The 22,971-nt window shown below is 40.2% G+C and overlaps 1 protein-coding gene across 1 annotated transcript in view; it reads left to right on the top strand.

Moving 5' to 3' along the window:
- TNNI3K (TNNI3 interacting kinase) overlaps positions 1 to 22,971 on the top strand; it is a 97,016-nt gene that overhangs the window by 50,595 nt on the left and 23,450 nt on the right. The window contains exons 18-21 of the mRNA XM_030032290.1: positions 7,097 to 7,149; positions 8,569 to 8,621; positions 9,819 to 9,951; positions 15,636 to 15,745. Of these exons, the coding sequence (XP_029888150.1) occupies positions 7,097 to 7,149; positions 8,569 to 8,621; positions 9,819 to 9,951; positions 15,636 to 15,745 (349 nt within the window). The remainder of the gene's footprint in view (positions 1 to 7,096; positions 7,150 to 8,568; positions 8,622 to 9,818; positions 9,952 to 15,635; positions 15,746 to 22,971) is intronic.

The following is a 22,971-nucleotide window of genomic DNA, read 5'->3' on the forward strand; positions in this document are numbered from 1 at the left end:
CCAAGACCTTTGAGGCTTAATTTTTCTTGGGACATTAACCTAGTCTCTGTTTGTATATTATCAGTTTTCTGCAAATGCCTCCATCCCAGTGTCCTTTTGTTAATAATTCTAACACTTATGCATATGCATCTTACGGATAAATCTGAGTGCATAGCAGAAAATCAGCAAGAAGTCCTTGAGCTCCTTGTCATTCTTATGCTGTTGTGTTCTTCTTAGGTAGTTGTGTTGAGATAATGGAGTTTGAGAAGATGGTACAGAATGTCTGCAGTATTTATAAAATAGGTGTAAGTAGAAGATTGCCCGAAAGACTGTGTGTGTATATTCTGCATGAGGTTTTTAGACTTTCTAACCACGGTCAATTAGAGGAATTTTGTTTTGTAGATCATTGTGGTGACATGTCAGTTGCAGATTTATTACGAGTTACAAATGTAATGCGTGTGCTGGGCACATGCAAGCTAAAAGCCTTCCAGAGAGGGCTACATATTAGTAGTGTGGGTTATGCTGTAACAGTTCAGAAGATTATGCCAGTACAGTCAAACAGCCTTTTGGCTCCTTCAACATCAGAGCAAAGTAACTGTCTCACCAATGAGGAACACATCTTCTTTTTCCAAAACTCATGATCCGGTTCAGCCACAATTCTTACATCACAGCAAGAATTTGGAGGACTTGAATGTCCTGTGTTACATGGGAGTTCAGATCAGATCAATGCTGTAGGTCATTGCAGATTTATTCCCTGTTGTGTTTTTCCTAAAACCTCATCCAGTCTTGTTTTAAATGTCACATTGTAAATTGGCTTCTGTCATTTCTCTTGGTGAGTTTATTCTGGAGAAAAACCCTGACTGAGTAAATAACTAATATTAGGTAGTTGCATTTGACTAATGAAAATCATCAATAATTCTGTGGTTCTGAAGTTCTATATTAGCGTTGATTATGCCAGCATCATGACCAACAGGTATATTTATGTATATCACAGGCAGGCCAGAAGAACAAATAAGAAGTGGTAGATTTTATTTTTTTTAAATTCTGTTCATGTGGCTGGCCTTTGGCAAATCACAGCTCAGCCCAGATTTACATTTGCTACTGAGCTACAAACTGCTGAAAGAGAAATACCGATGTGATAACTGTTTCTTAACACTTCCACCACCGAAAGAAGCTATCTGAAGCTTCCAAATAAAATTATATGTTAGTTATTAAGTGCTACATCAAGCTGTTTTGCCAGAGATTTGGACTCTGGCAAACAAACCTCTCCAGGCTCATTTGGGAAAGCAGTGAATGGGCTGCAATTTGCCCCTTAGATCTCAGCTCAAAACCAAGCAGAAACACTGCCAACAATTACCCTGCCCTACTGCTGACCTTCAAAAGTCAAAATGCTCCCTAAGCTAATAGACATGCAGCCAAAGCAAGATGTGGCTGTGCTGAAAGACATGATCCTCGCTTCCAGATCTCATTAGTGGTCAGGTTTCTTGACTGGGGCAAGGCTGTAGAGGAGAGCGCAGGATGACCAGTGGTGGGAACGGCATTGCTTGTTGAAGCGAAGAGTAGGCAGTGCAAAGATTATCAATACAAATACTCCCTCAGCTAAAAAAAAAACCCGAAATTCCCACTTTGGCCAGTCACGTTTGTGTATTTTAGTGTTCCTCTTCTTGATTTTTCAGGAAATTAATGCTTAGCAAATTTTGTTTCACTGGTGAGCACACATAAAACTCTATGGAATAATGGCACAGGATGCCCCTTCTGCAGTCTGCTCCACCAGTGAGCAGAGTTTGCTGCAGACCCAGCCAGACTCTCTAGACTTCTTTGCTAAGAGCAGAGCAACACATACTAGTGCACTTAGAGGTGCCCAGCTCTGTCCCCATGTATCAACCACCCTGGACGCCAATGCATACACACTGATGAGCAGGCAAAAGGAAGGCTGTGCTGTTGCAGCCTGTTGAATGCACTGTGAGAAATGGGGTCATACTGCCTCCCTGTCCCGTCAGCCTGGGATAGTCTTCAGCAGTGAGGTACAGTGCTTGCAGGTGCAAGCAGCACAGCTTCGCACCACCCCTAACTAACTGAGTTAAACCCCATCTGTCCCCCCACCATCCTGAGACTCCTTCATTCAGGCAGGAACCCACCCAAACTCCGACCACGTGGAACTGGGGGTGCAGGGACAGGTACTGGCAGCTGAGGACTTGCGAGTTCAGAGGAACCGCTGCCTTCACCCAGGGTGCATTGAATCACAATGACTTTACCCACGTGTCTCACCACTTCAAGAGAAAGAAAGAAGCACCTGAAAGTACACAAGTCCTCAACGAAAATACTGCAGAGCTGCTAAGCACTCCATTCTCATTTCTTGATTACTTTTCTTTATATATGTATCTATTTTTGCAATTGGCTTTCTTCGTGACCTTACAGAGTTACGAAGGAAGGAGTCTGCTTGTGAGCCAAATGCCTTTAAGCCACCTGGCTAGCTCTAGAACAACAATGGCAGCGCTCCAGCACAGCTGGAAGCTGCCTGGCCTGACACTTTGGGAGCCTGAAGGCAAAGGCAGAGTGGCCCCTGCTTGCCCACGGGAGCCCCAAGGCTGCGGCTGGGAAGAGAAGGGGTGATCCCACCTCTGCCGCTTGCTGCAAGGGGGTCATGGCTGAGGGTGAGCCCTGCAGCTGGTCAGAGGCATGTGAAGGTCCGTTTTTGTTGTTCCTCCTGTGACAAGCGGTGCAGAACTGGGTCCGCTCTCTCCTGTAAATGTGATCTTCAAAAATGATGTAGCAAGGAGCAGAGTGCTGTCTGTTCTGTCACCTGGTTATAGAAAATCATCTGTGCAATTCTCACCCGTTTCTCTTAGAAACAGAAATAGTGAGAGATGAGGAATACTATAGAGATAAAGATGATATAAAAACCTGACTGTAATTAGACATTCACTTTGAAACTCTTCTGTAAATTTCAGTTACCAGTTGCTGCTTACTTAAGAAATGAAATCTCATTTCTATTTTTTTCAGTTTGGGGTTTTTTTCTTAATGAAATTGCAAAATGATAACTAAGAGCTAAGGCAGAGCGGGAAAGGTTAAGTTTAATTTGTGAGAAACTGATGTTGTGTGCTTAATTTAATGGCTATTTACTCTCAATCTATGAGGTATGGCAGAGACAAGAGATTACAGCTATTCGGGTTCTTGGCAATATCCTTTTAGTAACTACTAAGGAATGAGATATCTCTGAACAAGAGTTTTACTGTATCCCTTTTGGAGGGAAGTAAGTTCCAGTTGCCCTATACCTCTGAATCTTTTCCTGTACAACATTCATCAGGGAGACAGAACCAAGAGCTTGTAAGTCACTTGCTTAAGTATCTGTAGTACACTGATAGCTTCAGGGAGGATACAGTGTCTTCTTCTTTTAGGGTTAGACGCCATCATTATCAAATGAAAAGAAAATCAAATTCTTAGAGAACAGAGAGTTCAGCAGTGCGTGGACAAGCAGAGAATCCAAAGTGTCCCCAGTGTACACAATGGACTGTACATATGGGCATCTTTACAACACTGTTTCTAACTTGAATGCAGTCTGCAGGGGCTCAGAAACTCTGCTCTTAAATGTGGATAAAATTCAGCCCAACTGTGGTTTTCCTTCTTTGATGGAGCTGATGTTTTTGCTACACATGCTGGCACACTCGGTTCCTCCAAAGCCCTTCCTCTCAGCAGGGGTCTCAACCTCAGAAATCCAGAGTACCTTTCTGTAGGCAATGGCCATCCAACTGCCCAGTGATGCTGGAGAAGTGAGGCTCCTGAGCCATGAGTTTCAATCAAGGTGCAATAATTGCAGTGACTTTAGAGGAGCCTTTGTTTTAGGCTCTATATTGCTCTGAGGAAGAAATTCTTCCCTCCTCATCAAAAACATAAGTTGGGTACTCATTGTAAATGCCAGCCACCTTGGAGAACAGCTCATATATCTGCTTCCCCACTGCATGGGTTGGAATAGTGCCACAGCTCTGTATGCTGACATTCTCCAACTGTCGATGTACATATAGACAGAGTCCCATTGATCTGGGGACTGGTTCCAAGTCCCCTGATATATTAATTGAATGGAAGTCTCCCTGGAAATGCCAAATACATAGGAATAGGGTCTGCCCACCATAAGTTCCTACACAGCCAGAATTTCTTCTTATTTCCATTCTGCTGAAGAAGTTAAGTTTATAGAGACTCACCCTCAATATTTTATTTTCTGTCAGCACATATTGCTTCAGACATTAACTTCCAAGTCAACAGAAGGCATTTCCAAATGCCAGCCCCATGTGAAAGATTCCTGAGCTAGTTGCAGGTGAGCTGATACAGCTGTACCAAACACATACCCATACTCCTGCATGAGAATACCAATCCTGAGCTAAAACATTGAATCATAGAGTCATAGAATCATTTAGGTTGGAAAAGACCTTTAAGACCATCGAGTCCAACTGCCAACCCAACACCACTATGCCCACTAAACCACGTCCTGAAATTGTTATGTTGTCATGGCGGTCTGCCCAGAAGACTTATCCCTGCCCCTGAGGAGGGCTAATTAGTTCAGGTTGAGCATCCCTCCAGAGCAGGTATTCTGCTTGCAAGGCTGGGAACTTCTGTCTTGTTCACTTACATTTGATCTTCTCTAAATCTCCAGAATTCAGGAGCTGACACTTTCCTCACTTGTATCATTTAGTCTTTTATCTGTTCAGCCCAAGTCCAAGAATAAAGTGCCCCCAAATGAGAATTAATTGTTTTCCAAATGTAATGTTACTTTTTTCTCTTATTTGAAGCTATCAAGGTGAAAATGTGTAATAAATGCCCATTTGGTTCTTATCTAATCTGAATATCTTCCTTTTCACAGTTTCAGTGTTAGAAATATTCTAGTTTGGTTTGGTTTGATTTGGTTTGGTTTGCAGCTCTCCTGCCTACCTGCTCACAAGATGACACTTCTATAAAATGAATGATAAATATTTACAGTCTTATGTCAAAATCTTTTTGTAGTTGTTTTGTTCATACTTGGAAGCTTATTTTTTTTAATCCTCTAGTTAGTAGAAAGGATGCATACGCAGGGTTAGATTTCCTCCCAGACATTATCCATATCCCTCACTGTCTTTGAATAAATAATATGTAAATAAAGCAAAATAATATGTAAATAAAGCTGAATTTTCTTCACATTGCCTTCAAGAAATGGGTTTAAACCACCACACAAATCTCATAATTCACCTCTTTGGTTCTAGTAGTTTTAGGACAAATCCAGTAGATTTAACTTTAAGCCTCCAAATATCTCTGCTGACAATCTAAGGTAAAGTTCTGGTTATCCAATCCTTTACATTCACTAAGGCCTGCAGTTACTATGGTTTCAAAGATTTCACAGAAATCAAAACACTTGGATAGGTGTCAGTAGAAGTAATTATCTTTGATAAATGATTCCTCTGATCTCTAGATGTCCTGACAGAGATTGCCCCATACATGTGCTGACCAAACAAGAATTTTCCTGCATTTATTCCTTTCTTCCTAACTCCAGAAACCACCTGGGGCAAAGATGAAGACTTTGTATTGAAATAAAAACCTGACATATACATCTAACATGACTATCACATTTTCCTGGCGTTTCTTGCTGCCTGCAGTTCAGTTAGAAGACATGAACATGAGCCTCAATACACCTGAGATCCGGCGCGTTTTCCATGGTGCACAGGTAGTTCCAGCTGTAGCACCTGGAGTCGGGATGAGCAGAGGCAGGGAACAGACACAGGTCAGCTCTACAGCCCTCGCACATAACTCCAACATTTCGCGGAAGCGCTGGGCTGCACAGCGTTCTTGTCTGTGAAATCCTGCTTGGTTAAACCACAGCTTCAGCCACAGTCCTGAGCAGCATGGGCTCCACTCTCTGCAGGACACCAGCCATCGCCCCATATGCTTCCTTGCTACCGTTCATAGTTGCAACCAACAGTCTCCAGGGATGCTAATTCCATGGTACGGACCAGTTTGCCTAGGGAGCTTTGGAAGGAGATGCCACCAAGAGGTTCCAGTACCACAGTCAAAACGCACTGTAATTTTTGCAAGTGTAATTTTTAAGGATAAATGCAAAATGTGGTTCTTTTGATGTCCAATAATGAACAATACTTTATGCTTGCAATTATGCCCATCACACAATGACAAGGAATATGCATTTCATGGACAATAAGGTAAATCACTAAGTGGTCCTGACTTACTAAGCAGACGGAAGTCTGGCACTTTACCTGAGACTCAGTTCAGGTCCAAAGTAACTTAGCATACATCATCAGTTGGACTCTGCTAGCTCTCAAAGATGTTATAAAAGGGACACTGTAGAACTGGGACACAAATGGAGGGCAGGACTTAAATCTTACCTCTAGCAACTGACAAATCTCCCTTAGGGCAAACAGAGAGAAGCTTTCATCCTAAATGCTGACATAAGCTACAGGATGAATGACGTGTCTTCTTTTCATAAACAAATGGAGATATTTTAAGAAATAAAGTACCTTTGTCTCATGAAAGTAACATTTGCATTATTAAGTGTGGTTATTACATTGAGTAGGACTTACCATTGTGTTATCTTTTTTTTTTTCCCCAGCTTAATGGATTTCTTATGGCTTCTAGTGATCCATTCTATATGGACTCTTCAGATCTGTTCCTTCCCTTCTATACATTGGCATAAGTTAGGAATTACCACTATGAATTTACACTTATCTAAGCCTTAAAACAGAAAAGAATCAATCCATGTAATTTTATTTAAAAGCCATCACTGTGTTGATATTCAAATATCATCTTTTTCACTTCATCACTGAGATTCAGTGCACATATTGAATAAAGCTGTTTTACTTGATCTATAACTAATTACAGAAATTGTTTTGCTCTAGTATTGATTAGTAACTGACATTCTCATTTATGAAGCTATTGGGTTTGCCTTCTCAGAGCTAACGTGTACTTTATAATAATAAATATGAGATGTAGCTAAAAGTGGTTTATCTATAGACATTTATCTACTTAAGCAGGTGATTTGAACTCCTCAAGAATTTAGCTATGAACCAAAAACTGTAAAATTTTTACCATCTTTAAGACACTATTAAACAATTACCTATAATAATTTGGGTTTTTTCCCCAGTCACAATATTCTCCTGTATGAGGATGGTCATGCAGTTGTTGCTGATTTTGGAGGTAAGGAGTTTTTATTAAACATTTATAAATTAACCTCAAATTCTCTAAAACTAAACATGTGCTGACTAAGAAAATGCTGAGGAGGTTGCTCTTCACTTTGTTATTATGAGAGGACACAAAAGGCTTTTAGGGATGAGAATACCCCTATTTTTTGTCTCATCTAAGTTAGCAGGTGCTGTGGAGTACCCCACTGTTTACCTGAGTAGGAAGCCCAGATGACAGCGAGACAAATGCATCTCAGTTTGAGTAAGTTCTAGCAGTAGGTTAGAGGAAGAAGTTGAGTGAGAAATGCCTGTAATAGAAGATGTGCCCTCTTCTTTCATGGCAAGTGGTTAGGATCTGAGGATGGTGTTCTTGTGCAAGTCTGCCTGTTGGCAGCAAAGCCCCGTGGCAATAGGAGAGGTTTCTTTCATTTTAGTTAAAAGAGCAGAATGTAGCTCATTATTTCAGTTATGGACCTTAGTAACTTTGTGTCCAAAATTAGACTAGGCTATATTTTCTGAATCTGGATTTTGTTGGTGTTTATCAGTCAGGCTCCATGGGAGTACATTCTTGTTGGTGCAAGGGTGGAGTTTAGGGAGCTTGGTTTGATCTAACTCCTTAGGAACCACTTGACTTAAGACATGGCCATTGTTACTGTGCAATATCACCACAGATGTGATCAGCAGAGAAGCATGAATGTCAGCTTAACACAGGAGGAGGATGGTGGCAAGGTGACCATATCTGTGAGGGACGCAGTGCTGACCCACACCTGCTGTTATCCAGCCTGCTGAAGCAAGAAAATAGCAGAAGGCTTGGACCACGTGGGAGTAGCTGCTTGTCTGGGGCATTGCTGACAATACCCTTAGTCATACAGATGCATGCTTAAGTGTATTTTTCTGATATGTCAAAGGCGTCTAAGTCCTGCTTGGAGACTTATTTATGTATCGCAAAATGTAGCATATACCACCTTCACTATATTCATGCAAGATCTTGTTATTTTTAGGTGGGCTGCTTTTCTGACATTAAATAAGACTGACAGGCTTCTGTGGGATTGCATTTTAATGCAGGGCTCAGTTACTGTTCGTTGTAAATCTAGATACAGTTATATTAACCAGTACAAATAACCATGAGGTCACAAATTCTGAGCTGGATCCTCAGCTGCTGTAAACTGCTATTAATGTCGATGGAGCTTTGTAGATTTATGCCAGCGCTGAATTTGGTATGCAGGTCTCAGAAGCCTCATTGTCTGTACACATCCGTGTTGAAAAACAGCTATCACAGTTCTCCTGGACTCTCAAAACCCCAGAGTTATTAAAAAAACAAAAACCAAAAAAAACCAAAACCAAAATACTTTTTACCAAGACTTTTGCATAATAAGGTGGATATTTGTATTGGGTTGACAGTAATTTTTTGTTGTTGTTGTTCTGTGTGTTTCAGAATCTAGATTTTTGCAATCCGTGGATGAAGACAATATGACAAAACAACCTGGGGTTTGTTTCTTGTTTTGTTCCATATAACTAGCATAAAACATACAGGCAAAGTCGGTTTAGGAGAACACTACATTAGAAATATTTTTGTTGGGAAAGATGAACTGCTATAGTATTTTATATCTCTTAATGTTTCTTTGTGTTTTTTTTCCTTTAAGCCTCTTTAATAGCAGAGATGAGTGAATATATAGTATCTGCAACAGAGAATAATGCTTTATAAGCTTGTCTCTGGAACTCTATTGCCCCCCCCCCAATCCTTAGTAAAGTGTCAATTTTTTAATCCGCTCTTCCCCACTCACATACACACATTGCTGGCAGGTGGTTCCTATTTCAAATAGGGAATTAGTTATTTGATACTGATTTTCTTTCAGAGTTCTTTTCTCCATTACAAGCCTATTGCTCACAGAGAGTCAGCTTTACAAGACAGTATTGTTGTCTTCTTAAGCACACACAGGTGCATTCTGTGTGTCAGTCCATGGTCATGAAAGTTTGCATCATCATAATGACTAATTGTGGAATAGGATGGGTGGTGCTAAAGCCAGGGTTTGGCAATCATCTTTTTAACAAATCGTAATACACACTCACTCTGTGAGGAGTGAGCACTGCTGCTGCAGACCTAGGTCCTGCCAGGGTTTGATGATGTCTCACTGAGAAGGGCTGTCTTGTAAAGAACGTGGATTAAGTTACTGAAGTGCAAGGAATCTGCAAAAACACCTGAACTCATCACTCCAGTAAGAGGCTGGTTGCTTGTGAAGCAGCTTCAGAACTGGGCTTCTGCAGAAAGCAGTGAGATCCCAAGAGAGAGGACACCAACCCAATGCAGTTGTAGTTGTTTTTTTCCATCTATCAGCTGGAGTAATAATTAATTGGTATTATGTGGCATGCTCAGACCTTATGATGTGGTCTCCAGACTTTGAGGCTGGGTGTTCTGCTCTTATTCTAGCACCACTCTCATGTTTAAAGCCTGATCAGTCTGGCTTTATGGGGTTGAGACAGCTACCATACTAATGCTGTTACATATAACATGCAATAATATGCTGCCTAGATTTTGCAAGCTAGGTGAAAGTTTTTCCTGGCAAATTTACCAGTTATTTTATGGAGCAATGGAGGCAAGGAAAACAAACATACAAATACAGGAAAAGATGCATATATGAGAAAGTAAACACTATTAATGTATTATTGATGTTTCCTGACATGCAGAACCTACGCTGGATGGCCCCTGAGGTGTTCACCCAGTGTACAAGGTACACCATAAAAGCTGATGTTTTCAGCTATGCTTTGTGCCTCTGGGAGCTGTTAACGGGTGAAATTCCGTTTGCTCACCTGAAACCAGGTAAGATGCTCAATGAATTAACATTTAAATTTCTCTGAACTAGAGAAGTAGCTACACTGTATAATATTAACCAATATTTTACTGAAGTTTGTTATTAAGTGCTAAGACTTTGCATTCAGTGAAAAGCATAGAACTATCTCACTATAATCCCATACCTTATTCACTACAGATCTACATAACATAAAATTCTTTATCCAGTTCTAGGATTATGAACAAGTCACCCTAACTGTAGGCCTTTTGACTCTCACATTGGTGTTGGGATTGGTAAAGCCATTCCTTGATAAATCTCCACCTTGAGCGTATTCTTGTGTAGCTTAAGAAAGCACTGGCAAACAGTGGTGGGGTAGCAACAGCAAATCAACGTTTCCAGGACTACACTTGGCACTCCCTGAGATTTTGACCCCTTGATGTCTGCCAGGAATTGTTAGAGGTTGAGAGTGCTGCAGGATGTGGTAAGAGCCAGTATGGGTAATGAGGGAGGTTTTGGACCCCCCATGCCTTCACCACCACCCACTGCGGTCTGTCCTCCCATGGCTGGAGGTGGATCAGTGGCCATGCTGTTGTGCAGCTCTCTCCACACAGGAGACGGCCTGGAGGAACCTTGTTAAGACATTCACTCTGGCAGCCGAAATGGCTGTGAAACATGGGGGATCTTTTGTTGTGTTTTAACTGGGTTTGGGGTACAAAGAGAACAGTTGCTGGGGGAAGAGATGTGCAAAGTTTGTCAGATGGATTTCAAATAGATTTTCTGATGTTTGGAGAAAGTGTGGCCTATGGCAGCATTTTGACCTTGAAAAAGGTCTTATTTCGTAAAAATGTTTATGCCCAAGCAGAACATAAATATCAGTAACGATGTGCAGTCCTTTGGTGCTCATACATCTGTCTGTCTGGGTATATCTGTACGTCTAATTCTGTTTCTTAGGTGCCTATCAATATGCAATTTTCTTATTAGGTCAATTGCTTTATAAATTACTCAAATATTAAATGAAATCTAAGGTATTTTTCTCAGGGCATTGCTCTTATCTTTTCAAAGTCATTTTTGATACATGCAGTTTTACTTACTAATTCCTTCCTGGGATTGTTTTTTTGTTTCTGTTGGGAGAATCATTAAATAAAGATTCACTTTTCTGCTATTTTGAGATTATACCTCCATTAAACTCCTTTGGAGGCCTTTGTGATCTTTAGCAGGTCAGCCTTTTGCAGGCAAAAGGCAGCTGTCATGAATATCATTGACAATTACTGTGCCAGCTTTGCATATGACCTTCTACACTGTATTAGCTGGTTTTCATATCTCTTTATTTCTAACTGCAAAAGTGATGCATAAGCCAAACATCTGACTCAATTCCACTTCAGGTTCTAGAAATAAAATACCTTTAGCTGTGAACCTGAGTTTCAGTTCTGAATCATTTTTGTGTTTGTGTTTCTTTTCCACTAGTCCTCGTTTCATGGCCATTTGACTGAAGATCAAACTGTACATTCCTGGGTGCAGTGCCAGTACACCATCATTCATATTATCAAAGCCTTCTATAAGGTTACCACTTCTAACATTAATCTCAGTTAATTCTGAATTAGCCATTTTACTCTGTTCAAATTATGGTCTAGATAGGACTAGAAGACTCAAGAAGAGTGAAAGCTCACTAGGAGCATCATAAATTAAATAAAAGGCATAAAAAAAGGTATAGGAGTACTGTTTCTTCCCTCCCTTTCCCCCACCCCTTTTTTTAAAAAATTTATTACATCAGCTGAATGATAAGGTCCCTTTATCTCGAATTCCATGGGCTTGCTGGCTTTTTGTTTCTGCAGCTTTAAAGAGAAGCATTTTTGGCCCTTCTTTCTTTGCTGAGACACTATGCCTAAGGAAGGGCTCTTTTTCCTCACCCTCCACTGTAGTGATGAGTCCTTCCTTATCTTCAGATCACCAACAGTTGGTTTGAATCCTATTATAAAACACATTTTCCAAAGACCACGTTGGTGCCCACAAACGCAGGGATGCAGTTTTCTGAAATGCTCACGTTTGATCCAGGTCTGTTCTCCTTAAAGTGAGCCCACCTAGCACCTAATTTTGGTCCTCTCAGGGGCCTAAGTAAGTGTAAGTTTGCCCCTTCCGTGGATAAGGAAACTGAGACTTTGTACAAGGTCACAAAGCAGGTGATTTTTCAGATGCAGCAGTCACGGTTTACAACTAGTTCCTAGTCTCTGTGCTACCTCAAACTGTTCTGCTTGTGAAAGATATATTTATGCACAAAAAAAGATATTGAATGTGCACATCTGATTTATATATATATATTCTGCAAAAAGCAGCTTTGAGGGTGTTGTATGTTTTATAGTCTGTATAAAAGTCCCACATTTAAGATATCTGTTCAGGTAATGACTATTCAGTTAAAAACAAATCCCAGATTTTTCTCAAAGTATGTATTTCAAGGTGAGGGATTTTCATTATGAAAATTTTGTATGTTATCTGAAGAACACTAACTCTACTTATGCATCACTGACTTTTTTCAAGTTTATGGTTACTTTTGTGCAGGCTTAGAGGTCCGGGAAGCCATTCTGGTAAAGTTCATTACAAGAATTACATGTTGAAAAGAGTATTTGATTATAAAATTTGATTATAACGAAAACTAGATGTCACCCATTGAGATAAAAGTAGTGACCCCATTAAAAGCAATTCCATGTTCTCTATTAAATCTAGTACAGTATCCAATTATATAGCATACCCTTATATACTGAGTAAGATAGCCATTCATCAGATTTCTATTTGGTGAATATGAATAAATATTTGTATAGATATTGAATCAAAGTCACTACTTAATTTAGCAAATAGAACATCTATTAAAACAGGTGTGTTCCCCAATTAAATCACTTCATCATTAAGTCAAATGTAATGCTTGTTGAGGTCCACTTTACCCAGTCCTATGGAACCAAAGCCTGCAGTATGCCTTCTGGTTAGTAAGGAAATCTACTGAACGTGCTCAACAATCACCCGTAAAATAGACATGGTGAAAAAAACATAAGGAATGATGGTTCTGAGATGTAACTGGAGAATGCAAAACTTAATATTTATTAAATATAGAGATTACTTCTTTGCTGAGGCTTTTACAGTCTGAGAGTTTGCATATACTTCAAATATAGCGATTAGGCAACCAGTTGATAAGTAATTGTGTCATTGGAGATGATTACATTATTAAGGCCCAGGCTACACTGCAAGTGCCATTCAGGTTTGTAGCCAGTTTAGGAAACAGTTGGGCTTCACAAGCAGGCTGAGACTGTGCAAGCATGGAGCACAAATACATATGTGCAGAGGGCACAAGAGCTGTATTTCACAAACACCACGTCACCTCAGCAGGATTTCACTTACATAAGCAAACAGAGAGTGGTTTTGCAGATCAGTGCAGGTGGATGATGTGTTTGATCTTTGCCTTTGTTGTCACTGTTTTCCTTTGGGGGTTGTGTGGCTGGGATGCAGGTTCTTCAGCAGATGCACTGATGTGTTTGTTGCCCACTTACTTGAGCTGTAGTTGAGATGACTGGGGCTGTCATCGAGTTAGAAACCCATGAATGGTTCCCAGGCTGACCCCATCCTGTTTTCCTGAGAACTGTGGCTCAGTTCTCTATTCATGTGTTATGTATCTCTCGGGTGTGCTTGCACAAGGCATGACTGCAAAGGCATCCTTCTGCGCTCTAGGCACAGTCTGCATGTGGAAGTAGATGTTGCCAGTTACCTGGTGTACAATCTTCCATTTAAAAGATGTTTTGGAAGGCCCAGAGGGCAAGAGGACACCCTCTGATATCTGAAAATCCTCTTCCTTGGCTGTTTTCCACAGATGACATTCAATTCACACCTGTAAAACTGTCAGCAAGTAAGTTTTGGGTAGAGTTTTGTGGGGAAACACAAGGATATAGATGTCTGGAAACTGTAGGTGTGAAACTAGATTCAGAAACCAAACCATTGCATCCAACATAGCAAAAATAATGCAAAGGTGACACTTGCAAAAGGAAACGGCATGTTATGATTATAAAGACAGAGGTATCCAATATAGGAGATGTTGATTAACATTCTGCAATCACTACAGTTGTTCCCCTGATCCATAAACAAGAACAAACTGAAATAACATTTTTGTAGGTAAGTTGTCATTGATTCCTCTCATGGCTTATAGTTGCTCTGACCCAGAAGGCAGGCAGGATCTGACCAACCAGTCAAGCCAGAAAATACTCAGAGGTTCAAGGATATCACATAGTAGAGCTGCAAAGCATCACTAAGTTCAGAGTTTTGGGGACCACCCAAACTCTTTTTTCTTTTGTTCATTTTTGAGAAGAATGGATTCTTGTCATTTAATTCAGCCATTCTAAAGTACTTTTTAACAGATATATTTTTTTTAGCTGAAGAAAAAGCCTACTGACAGTGAAAGGAAAGCCCAAACAATAGTGACACAAACAAACTTTGTAAAGTATTATAGGAGTATACAAAGGCACACAGCATGTTTCTCCCTTTCTTTTTCTAATCCTGACCCCATTAAACTGATGGAATAAATCCTGTTAACTTTGGTAAGACAAGATTTTGCCAATAGGTAATATATCACTTACATTACCTTTGGCAGAAAAAAAATGGAGCGTTTTTCATTGCTGTCTTAATCTGATTTGCATTTGCCCTCTTTTCATAGTGTCTGCTAGGCAAAACATGAATCCGGTAGTATCCGAGTCATGCCTTCAAAATCTTGCTACAGTGGAATCAAAATTAGGCAAACTGTGTTTGCCCCTCCTGTCTACATATAGTTACAATATCACAGGATTTATCTCATATTAACATTCTGAAACATCATTATGCAGACAAAAGCTGCAATGAAGATAGACAATGGCTGAAATTAATCTATTCTTATGATGAATACTGTGATAAGAATGGGATATGGTTAAAAAAAATCAGACCATTCTTGTTACAATCTCATGGTTGCAGTCTTACAGTTCCCTGTATGTCCCATATACTCTGATCACATCATTTTAAAGTGTCAGGCGAACAAAGGATTTTACTTAGGTTTTGATATGAGTTCAAAAAACATTTGTTTTGACTTGAAAAAATGTTGCTCAAAAGGAATGAGAGGGATTAACCATGTATTTGGATTCACTAAATGTGTAAACCCAATTAGGAAAACATTTTGGCAATTTCGTCTCAGTCAGTAGTGGCTTGCACTTATAAAAAGGCACTCACTGGATTTTTACTAAAGAAACACTTAGAATTAATTTTTGTTTTTGACTGTAACAGAACTAGCCACGGGTTATTTTAAGACATCTGAGTCTGTTACCAATTTATCTGCAACTGGAGTATACTTGTCACCCTGTCTTAATAATGAAGATAATAAATTTTTTAAGAAGTGAGTTGAAGGTTAACTCATTTTTTCCTCCAAAGGCCTTTTTTTTTTCCTAGGGTTTAAGCTAAATTAGGTTGTCTTCACCCGTGCTCAGTCTTAAGAGCAATATGTTTCCATTCAGGGTTATGGACTGCCCTTAGCTATCTTTACAAACTGTATGGACTGGAAAGCCTCTTCAAGCTACAAGTCTTTATCTAAAGGTTTAATGGTTTGGCATTTCTCTACCTGCTGGGATGTATTTCAGTTGGAAATAGGTTGTGTTTTCCTGGGAACATGTGTGTCTCCTGGGTGCTAATGGGTTTCTGTCGGGCTGTTTGCTTGCAGCGGCGGCAGCAGCAGATATGGCGTACCACCACATCCGCCCACCCATCGGGTACTCCATCCCCAAGCCCATCTCCACCTTGCTGATGAGGGGCTGGAACGCCTGTCCCGAGGTGAGTGTCCCCACCTCACGCAGCTGGGAAGGCAGCAGGAAAACAGGTATTTCTGCTCTGGCCAACCATCTGTCTAACTTCACACGGCTTCCCAAAAGCCCTAGTTTCCGAGGCAAGTGCCATTGCAGAAAGTCCTGAGAGAGATAATGGTATATATGTCAAGAAATATAGAAGAGTTGGTCAGTTGAGGAGGAAAGTAAATTAACATTTAGCCATTCAATGGAACTTTAATTATGTAACTTTGATTATGACTTGAGTTATTATTGAATGAGTAGAAAAATACTTGCTTCTCTCAGAGTTTTGTAGGTATTTTCTACAAAATCTTGATTTTTTCCACGTGAAAAATAAAATCTGTACCATCCCAAAGAGGAGCCAAGTTACCCTGGAAGTATATAAACTTCTGACTGCTTTTATACCATGTCCTGAGGCTATTCCCTGATGCACTAATAGGGTACAAGCACAGGAGGTGTGTAGAAGACAGAATGACCTGAAGACAAACAGATGTTCTCTCCCTGGCATTTTTGGCACATTGCTGTTCTGGAAACAGTTGGGGATAGGACGCACAGTCAGAAGTTAGGAGAAATCCTGTTTCTGAGAGAAACAGGGATCAATCTGGGGCTTCCTTCTTCTTCATGGCAGCTGCTCTTGGTTCATAATACCCAAAACTTCTCACTGTTTTGTGAGGTTTTTTCTTAAGCTGCTGTAAGATAAACTCTGCATACTGATCTTGTGTATTTGTGTTTCATGAAAAACTATTTTTATATATTTACTTATCACTGTGTTTCTTGCTTTTAAAGCAATATATTTTTCTCCTCTCAAACACAGAGTAGATAAGACCAATGAGGAGACATTGCCTAGTGCAAAAGACTAGTCCTCATAAGGTGATCTTTTAGTGATCAATTTTCAGACCCACAGGTTTGGAAGTTAAGGAAATAAAGAGTTAAGAATATTTTGGATCTGCTCAGAACTCCTTCTGTGTTAAAATTTAGTTTCCGAGCAGCAGCTCTAGCAAACTGTTTGGAGAGCATGCAGTGACTGGTTATGGGATAGCCACCTAGGGATCTTAAAAGCAGTCTACCAGGCTGTGAATGGAAGGGCACCTTTCCTGGAGAGGTTCAAACATCAGTCCCTACCACCAGGAGCTTAGCAGGTACCTGTACTTTCCAAGGGAAAGCAGACCAGAAATCTTAGCGAGCGATGTGAGTTTAAGATAGAATTTAATAGATGCACATATAAAAAAAGATTTTGTACTTTCCATCAACCAAACAGTAATAAGCAAAGCACAGAACTATTTTAAGAGCTGCAATATGTACATTACAGAGAGCAGATATGGTTTTGAGAACTGTAAATGTGAATTTCTACATTAAATTAAATTCGTGCTATTTGTTCCAGGTCATAAACACCACTGGCTGCTCTGGTCAGTGAACTTTTCCTGGTTTAGCTTCCTCTCACTTGTATTCTATGTTGTTCTGTTTGGCTCTGGCACGACCAGATGTGGTTCCTGTCTGATTCTTCCCATTACGAAAACCACTATTCAGTTAATTGAGTAAAATTACTTGAGCAGAATTACCTTTGATTTTTTCCGATACTTTAATCAAAAACTATTTTATGTTTTTGGACTTGTTGAAATTTCCCACCACAATGATGCTAATAACTTTCAGGAAAGCTGGGGCAGTTTGGCTGTAGATTTGAAGAAAGAAAAAGAGCACTGTCAGGATGGGTTTTTTCCCTCAGTTTCTTTTGCCTCCAAAGGTGATGCATTAGTATACTCCACAGACGGTGGGTACAATGGGGCTTTTGTCGTTGAGTTCTCAGCTTCATTTTTTCTGCAAGGAATTAAAGGCACCTCATTTTCTGCCTCAAAACTACTGTCTCCTAATTCTGGTAACAAAGCTTCTTCATGTTCTTCCAGTGGCATTTCAGCTGCTTCGTGTTCGTTGTTGTCTTGATAAGGTTGATTGTTTTTAAAGTCTTGTAAATCCTGCATGTCTTCTGTATGCACAGCACTGTTAATTTGAAGACTGATATCACTGCCCAGTAATATATTTCCATTTTCTGTAGGACTGAGGATACTGGCTGTACTAGGTGTTACTTGGTACTTTTTTTATAGTGTTGGTATGTTTTGCTCTTCACATTATCCAAAATTTGTGGCATATTTTCTGTTTTAGTGTCTGAGATTATTTATGTGTCTGAAAAATAATGTTTTCAACTTCAATTCATTTTCATTAAGTGGCACTGTATTACCTCTTTTCTCTAGTTTTCTTCCACCTTCTCCAGTGTTATCAGTCCTGTTCAGGTTGTCTGCAATATCAATTTCTTCTTTTTACTTCTAGTTAACTGCCAGTTAACTAGAATACTCAGGTATAAACTTGGTGACTCTAACAGGGAGCAGTGTTCATTTGTGTTGAAATTGTACCACTCTTTGCAGAAGCCTGGGCCACAGCAGCTGAATTACAAGGTTTGGAAGGGGCAGGCCTCCTTGTGTATGTTTTCATGTGCTTCCCAAATCCTTGACATTTCTGCTATAGTTACATTTTTGCTTAGAATTTTGCATTCCTGGTATTGTGCTGTATTTTCAAAAACTAGTCCTTGCTCTCTACCCAATTCAATGCTAGGATTTTTTCTTCTGAGCTCTTTCCCACTGCTGTCTCATTAGTGAGACCTGAAGAAGAATTGGTGTGTCTTTCCTTTTTTAAATGTCTCTGCAGATGTAGTCCTGTGGCCTCCATCACATCACCTTCATTTCCCTCTGTGGGAAATAAATTCTGCAATTCAGGACTGAAATTAGGAGAGAGACTTCTATCACTCTCAGGGGATGAGGACAGAGGTAAGGTGATTTTGTTCTTTAGGACTTCTGCCTTCGGACCCTTCTTCCTTTTTATGTTGGAAATATTGTGGGAAGGATGATAAACGTCCACTACTGAGACACTGCAGACTTCTGACAATTTTCTTGCCTCTAACACTATTCGTTATAATAACTGCACTTCCTGTGGTTTTGCTCCCAGGTGATGGCTGCTTGTCACAACATGCAGAGCAACACTTCTGGAGTAAATTTCTTTTTCTTCATGAGTATGTGTCCTTATTAGTGATTGCACAAGATATTGCTTTATTTTTCCTTCTGCTTTCATCACTTGTATTTTCAAAGCCACTGACAGTTTTCTTGGGATTTCATTCAGCAATGCCTTGCGCTGGTGACTGATTTTCTATTCCAGCTGTTCACTACAGGACAGTCCACCTGGTTCTAATCTTGGATGCAAATTAAATTTTATAGTCAACAAGTCATGTCCCCTTATTTTCATTTTACTTTTCCATTTGGCTTCATCTTCTCTCACCCAGTTTTGATTTCCAAGAAGATCCTGAATGGAGACTGTTTACCTTTCCCATTTATTGTTTCTGAACTCCTGTGTCTTCTAGTTTCATAAGCAATCATTTTGGTTTTGATGCCAATGTTTTGCGGTCGTTTTTCCTGTCATCCTGTCTCATAGGAGCCAGTTGTAACACCCATCCCCTTTGCTAGTTTAGCCACATAAAAGCTACCAATTTTTGGCATTCATCTTCTCTTGACTCCAACTGATAAGAGTAGCTCTTTGCCATTAAGTATTCTTCTGTTATTCTGTTACTGATTTTGGTCTTCTCTTTCTCCACCTTTATGGTTTTTTTCCTGTAGAATAATTCTGGAACTTATCATGGTTCCTGTGTTTGCAGGTAAGACTGTTTCCTAGTAGCAAAGAAACATTTTTGTCTTTTTCTGGCAGTCCACATTGATTGCCACATTGTGATCTGCAAACTGGTAACATTTTTTGCACACCATGTTCCTTTGATTCCATTGCACCAGAGATACTGGTGGTGGCTTGCAATGAAATGCTTTTGCATTTTTTGCAAAAAAACTACTTTTTGCAGTTTTAAGCTATCTTCTGGTATTGAAGGAGACTGCCATGCTTCAATTTTTAAACACTTTTGCAGTATCTCCTTTGCAAGGATTTCACATATTCTGTTATTTTGTCATTCCCAATGTCTGCTAAACAATAAAATGGAATTTAGCACAAGGAGTATCATCATCATCATCATTATTATTTTTTTTATTATTATACCAATTAAATAGCTGTTTGGGATGCTTATCCAGGTAGTGCAAAAAAGCCTTTCTAGTTGCAGCATAACACCAACCATTTAGCTAAAATCTTAACCCATGAAGGATAAGATGTTATCACCTTAGAGCACTGTGGAGACAACACTCTCATGTTATGGCCACATTTTATAATGCCCAATAAAGTTAACTGATTGAACTTTAAAGCCTTTCCTGCAGTACAGAGACATCAACATCACCAGAGGCCAGGACTGGGGGTGAGGTGGGTACAGGAATGCAGCATTTTGATCCCACTGCTGCCCAATGCGTAGAGGACTGTGTAAGGATGCATCATGATTCTGTTGGCTCATAATGGCTCTTGGTATGACTGTGAGACTATTAGGTGTTCTCCAACAGTCCTGGACAAAGGTACTACATAGGGAAACCTATGAAGATTCAAGCTCATGAGAAAGCTTTCGCTAAATCTTTGCTTTATGTAGTTATTTAAATCAAATAATAAAGTTTAATCCATGAGATGGACTGAATGGGGGACAGATAAATTACATCAGAGCAGGTACTGTTCTATCTTCCATATAGCTCCTTTGGCATCTGTATTTGGGGGTTTTGGGGGTGTTGGGTTGTGGTTTTTTCTCTGTAACTTTTTCCTACTTGCACCAGCCACAGTCTTGAGGTGATGAATTGGACCAACCTGGTATGGTCATTGGAAAGAAAGGGAATGACATCGAGGGCAACATTTTCAGAAAGGGCTATGTCTCATCATAAAACAAAAAAAGATTTGGGAGCATAATCTGATTGAAAGGACTTGGACTCATAAGCACCAGATTTGTAAAAGACCTCTAGTCTGCAGCTGGATGGAGCAAGGCATTTACATTCTTTTTTTAAAAATCTCATTATAAATGTTACCCAGGTTTTTGACAAGATACTGCCGCATAAGTGCTTGTGGAAGCGCAGCTCTCGTGGCAGGTGAGTGGCCACTGGTGACTCGGGCAGGACGTAACGCTGGGCACATTTCCCCTCCTCCTCTGCCGATGTAGCTCCGGGAGGGAGGGACACCCTGTCCTGCTCCTCTGGCCCGCACGCGGACTGGAGTGCCGAGAGGAAAGAGCTGCTGGCGGTGGTGGTGGTGGTAAGGAAGTCGTGGTCATAGGCTGGATGCTGTTGTGCTGCTCTGTGAAACCAGCACAGATAACCTGGGAGTGCTGAAGGATGGCAGGTGACAGTCAGATTGATATGGCACTCTGAAAAAATGTGCAATGCAGTGAAAAGACTGCAAGAACAGTCTATCTAGCTCTCTTCTTTTTATGTGGTGGAAAGATACAAACTTTTAAGAACAGTTTAACATTGGTACGATTTTCTTGAGAAAGGAACTTAAAGGGGGGATTTGCTCAGAGAAGGCAGAGCCTGTCTGGGGAGCAGGAGAGAGCTAAGGAGCAATGCAGGAAGAGAGATGTAGAATGGAAGAAAGTCTCACCTCCGAGATGGTGATGCAAACCAGATTTCTCTAGCAGAAATTGTTTTCACTAACATAAAACCTTGATTTTTAAACTGCCTTCAAATTCAAAGTAATGTCATTGAGTGTATTATCTGGGTTCCTTTTAAAAACACTCAAAAAAAAAAATTTTGCATCTCCGGCAGAAGTTTCCCATCTACTCCATCATCCCAGTTACAAAACCAGGGCACATTTCTTGCTTTCATTCTTAAGAAGGTAGAGGATCCACTTCATGATCCTTTCCACAGAGAGTATTGAAGAATGCTGTGATAGTATTGTATTATTCTAAAGATAACCCCTCTAGTGTTAAAGTTCTTCAAATGCCACTGTCCTCAATGGCATACTGTTACTTGGGAGTACTGTGCATGTGTGAGTAGTTTGAGAGTGTGAGGGGTTTTTTAAAGATAACTTTGCTGATGATTAAAAGTATCCATGAGCTTTCTGAAGGATAGAGTAGGAAAATCTTGAGTTTTGTACTGTTACTCTGCTTTTCAGTCAAACAAAATGTACTACTTTCCTGTCCCTACCTCATATTAGTCCAATATTATCCTCTATAGGTTTTACTTTTAACCTGACTGCAAGGTTGGGAAACCATGACAATCTCCTACTTGGACCTGGTCGTCACTACTGTGGTTTTTTTATAGCCATGTGTACCAGCATACAGGAGGTATAATGTGTCCCTGAATTTTGCTTACGGCCACTGATTTACTCAGCTATGTTCTCATTAAATGCATGATGATGGAAGACCAAACTCTGTTTTTCCTTCTGGATTTTGAATTTAATTCTGATTCTCACCTTACAGTCCTCTCTGTTCTCTTCCAAAAGAAAATCCACCTTTACCAACCTCTGAAAGGTTATGCAGTGCTATAGTCTGTAAATCTTCCCACTGGTCCAGGACTGCTTGGGTTAGTAACAGCTCCGCAGAAATCCTCTTTCAGGGCCTCTGCTTCATCATTCACAGGTACGTTTCTGTAAAGCTCTTGAGAGCACAACTCCATCAACCTGCACTTGAGGCATGTGAATGAGCCACTCTTCTTGTGATCAGTGTCCCTCCGAATGCTCCTAAGTGATGTCTGTAGGCATATGGACATTTTACTTGCCTTTAGCATTGCATGAGGCCTATTTTCCTGTAGAAAGTCTCATGTTTCTTTGTCAGACCCAACAGTAGACATGACTATTATTCCATTTTCCTGAGCTAAGCAGTGGTTACAGCATCCCATAGTGAGATAATTTCTTGGCTCATGTTCACACTAGGATGCATCTGGAATCTTCTGATGCATGTTCATTTGCTCTACCTTGTTCAAGTTTCCAGGTAAAGAAGGCCAAGACTAGACAAGAGAGACCAACAACTCCTGTAATAAAAAGTTTAAAAGACAAAATTGCACACATAAGCATATTGTTAGGAAAATATAAATATGAAAATACTATGGTAGTTTTCTTGTGCTCTACAGTGGTTGGAGGTTGAGAGAGGATAATAAGATCAATTAAAGCCTTCTGCCATATTATCTCACAGGTAGTACAAGGCACACATCTTGCAACACTGGATAATATTTGGCCTGTTAGATGCAGAGTGGTGGTGACAGCTCTGCAGGCATAATCTGCAGCAGTGCAGAGATCCCTTTAGTCCCTACATTTAATTACCTGATGATGACC

Source organism: Aquila chrysaetos, chromosome 12, assembly GCF_900496995.4.
Source record: "Aquila chrysaetos chrysaetos chromosome 12, bAquChr1.4, whole genome shotgun sequence".
In the NCBI taxonomy this organism is placed as follows: Eukaryota; Metazoa; Chordata; class Aves; order Accipitriformes; family Accipitridae; genus Aquila; species Aquila chrysaetos.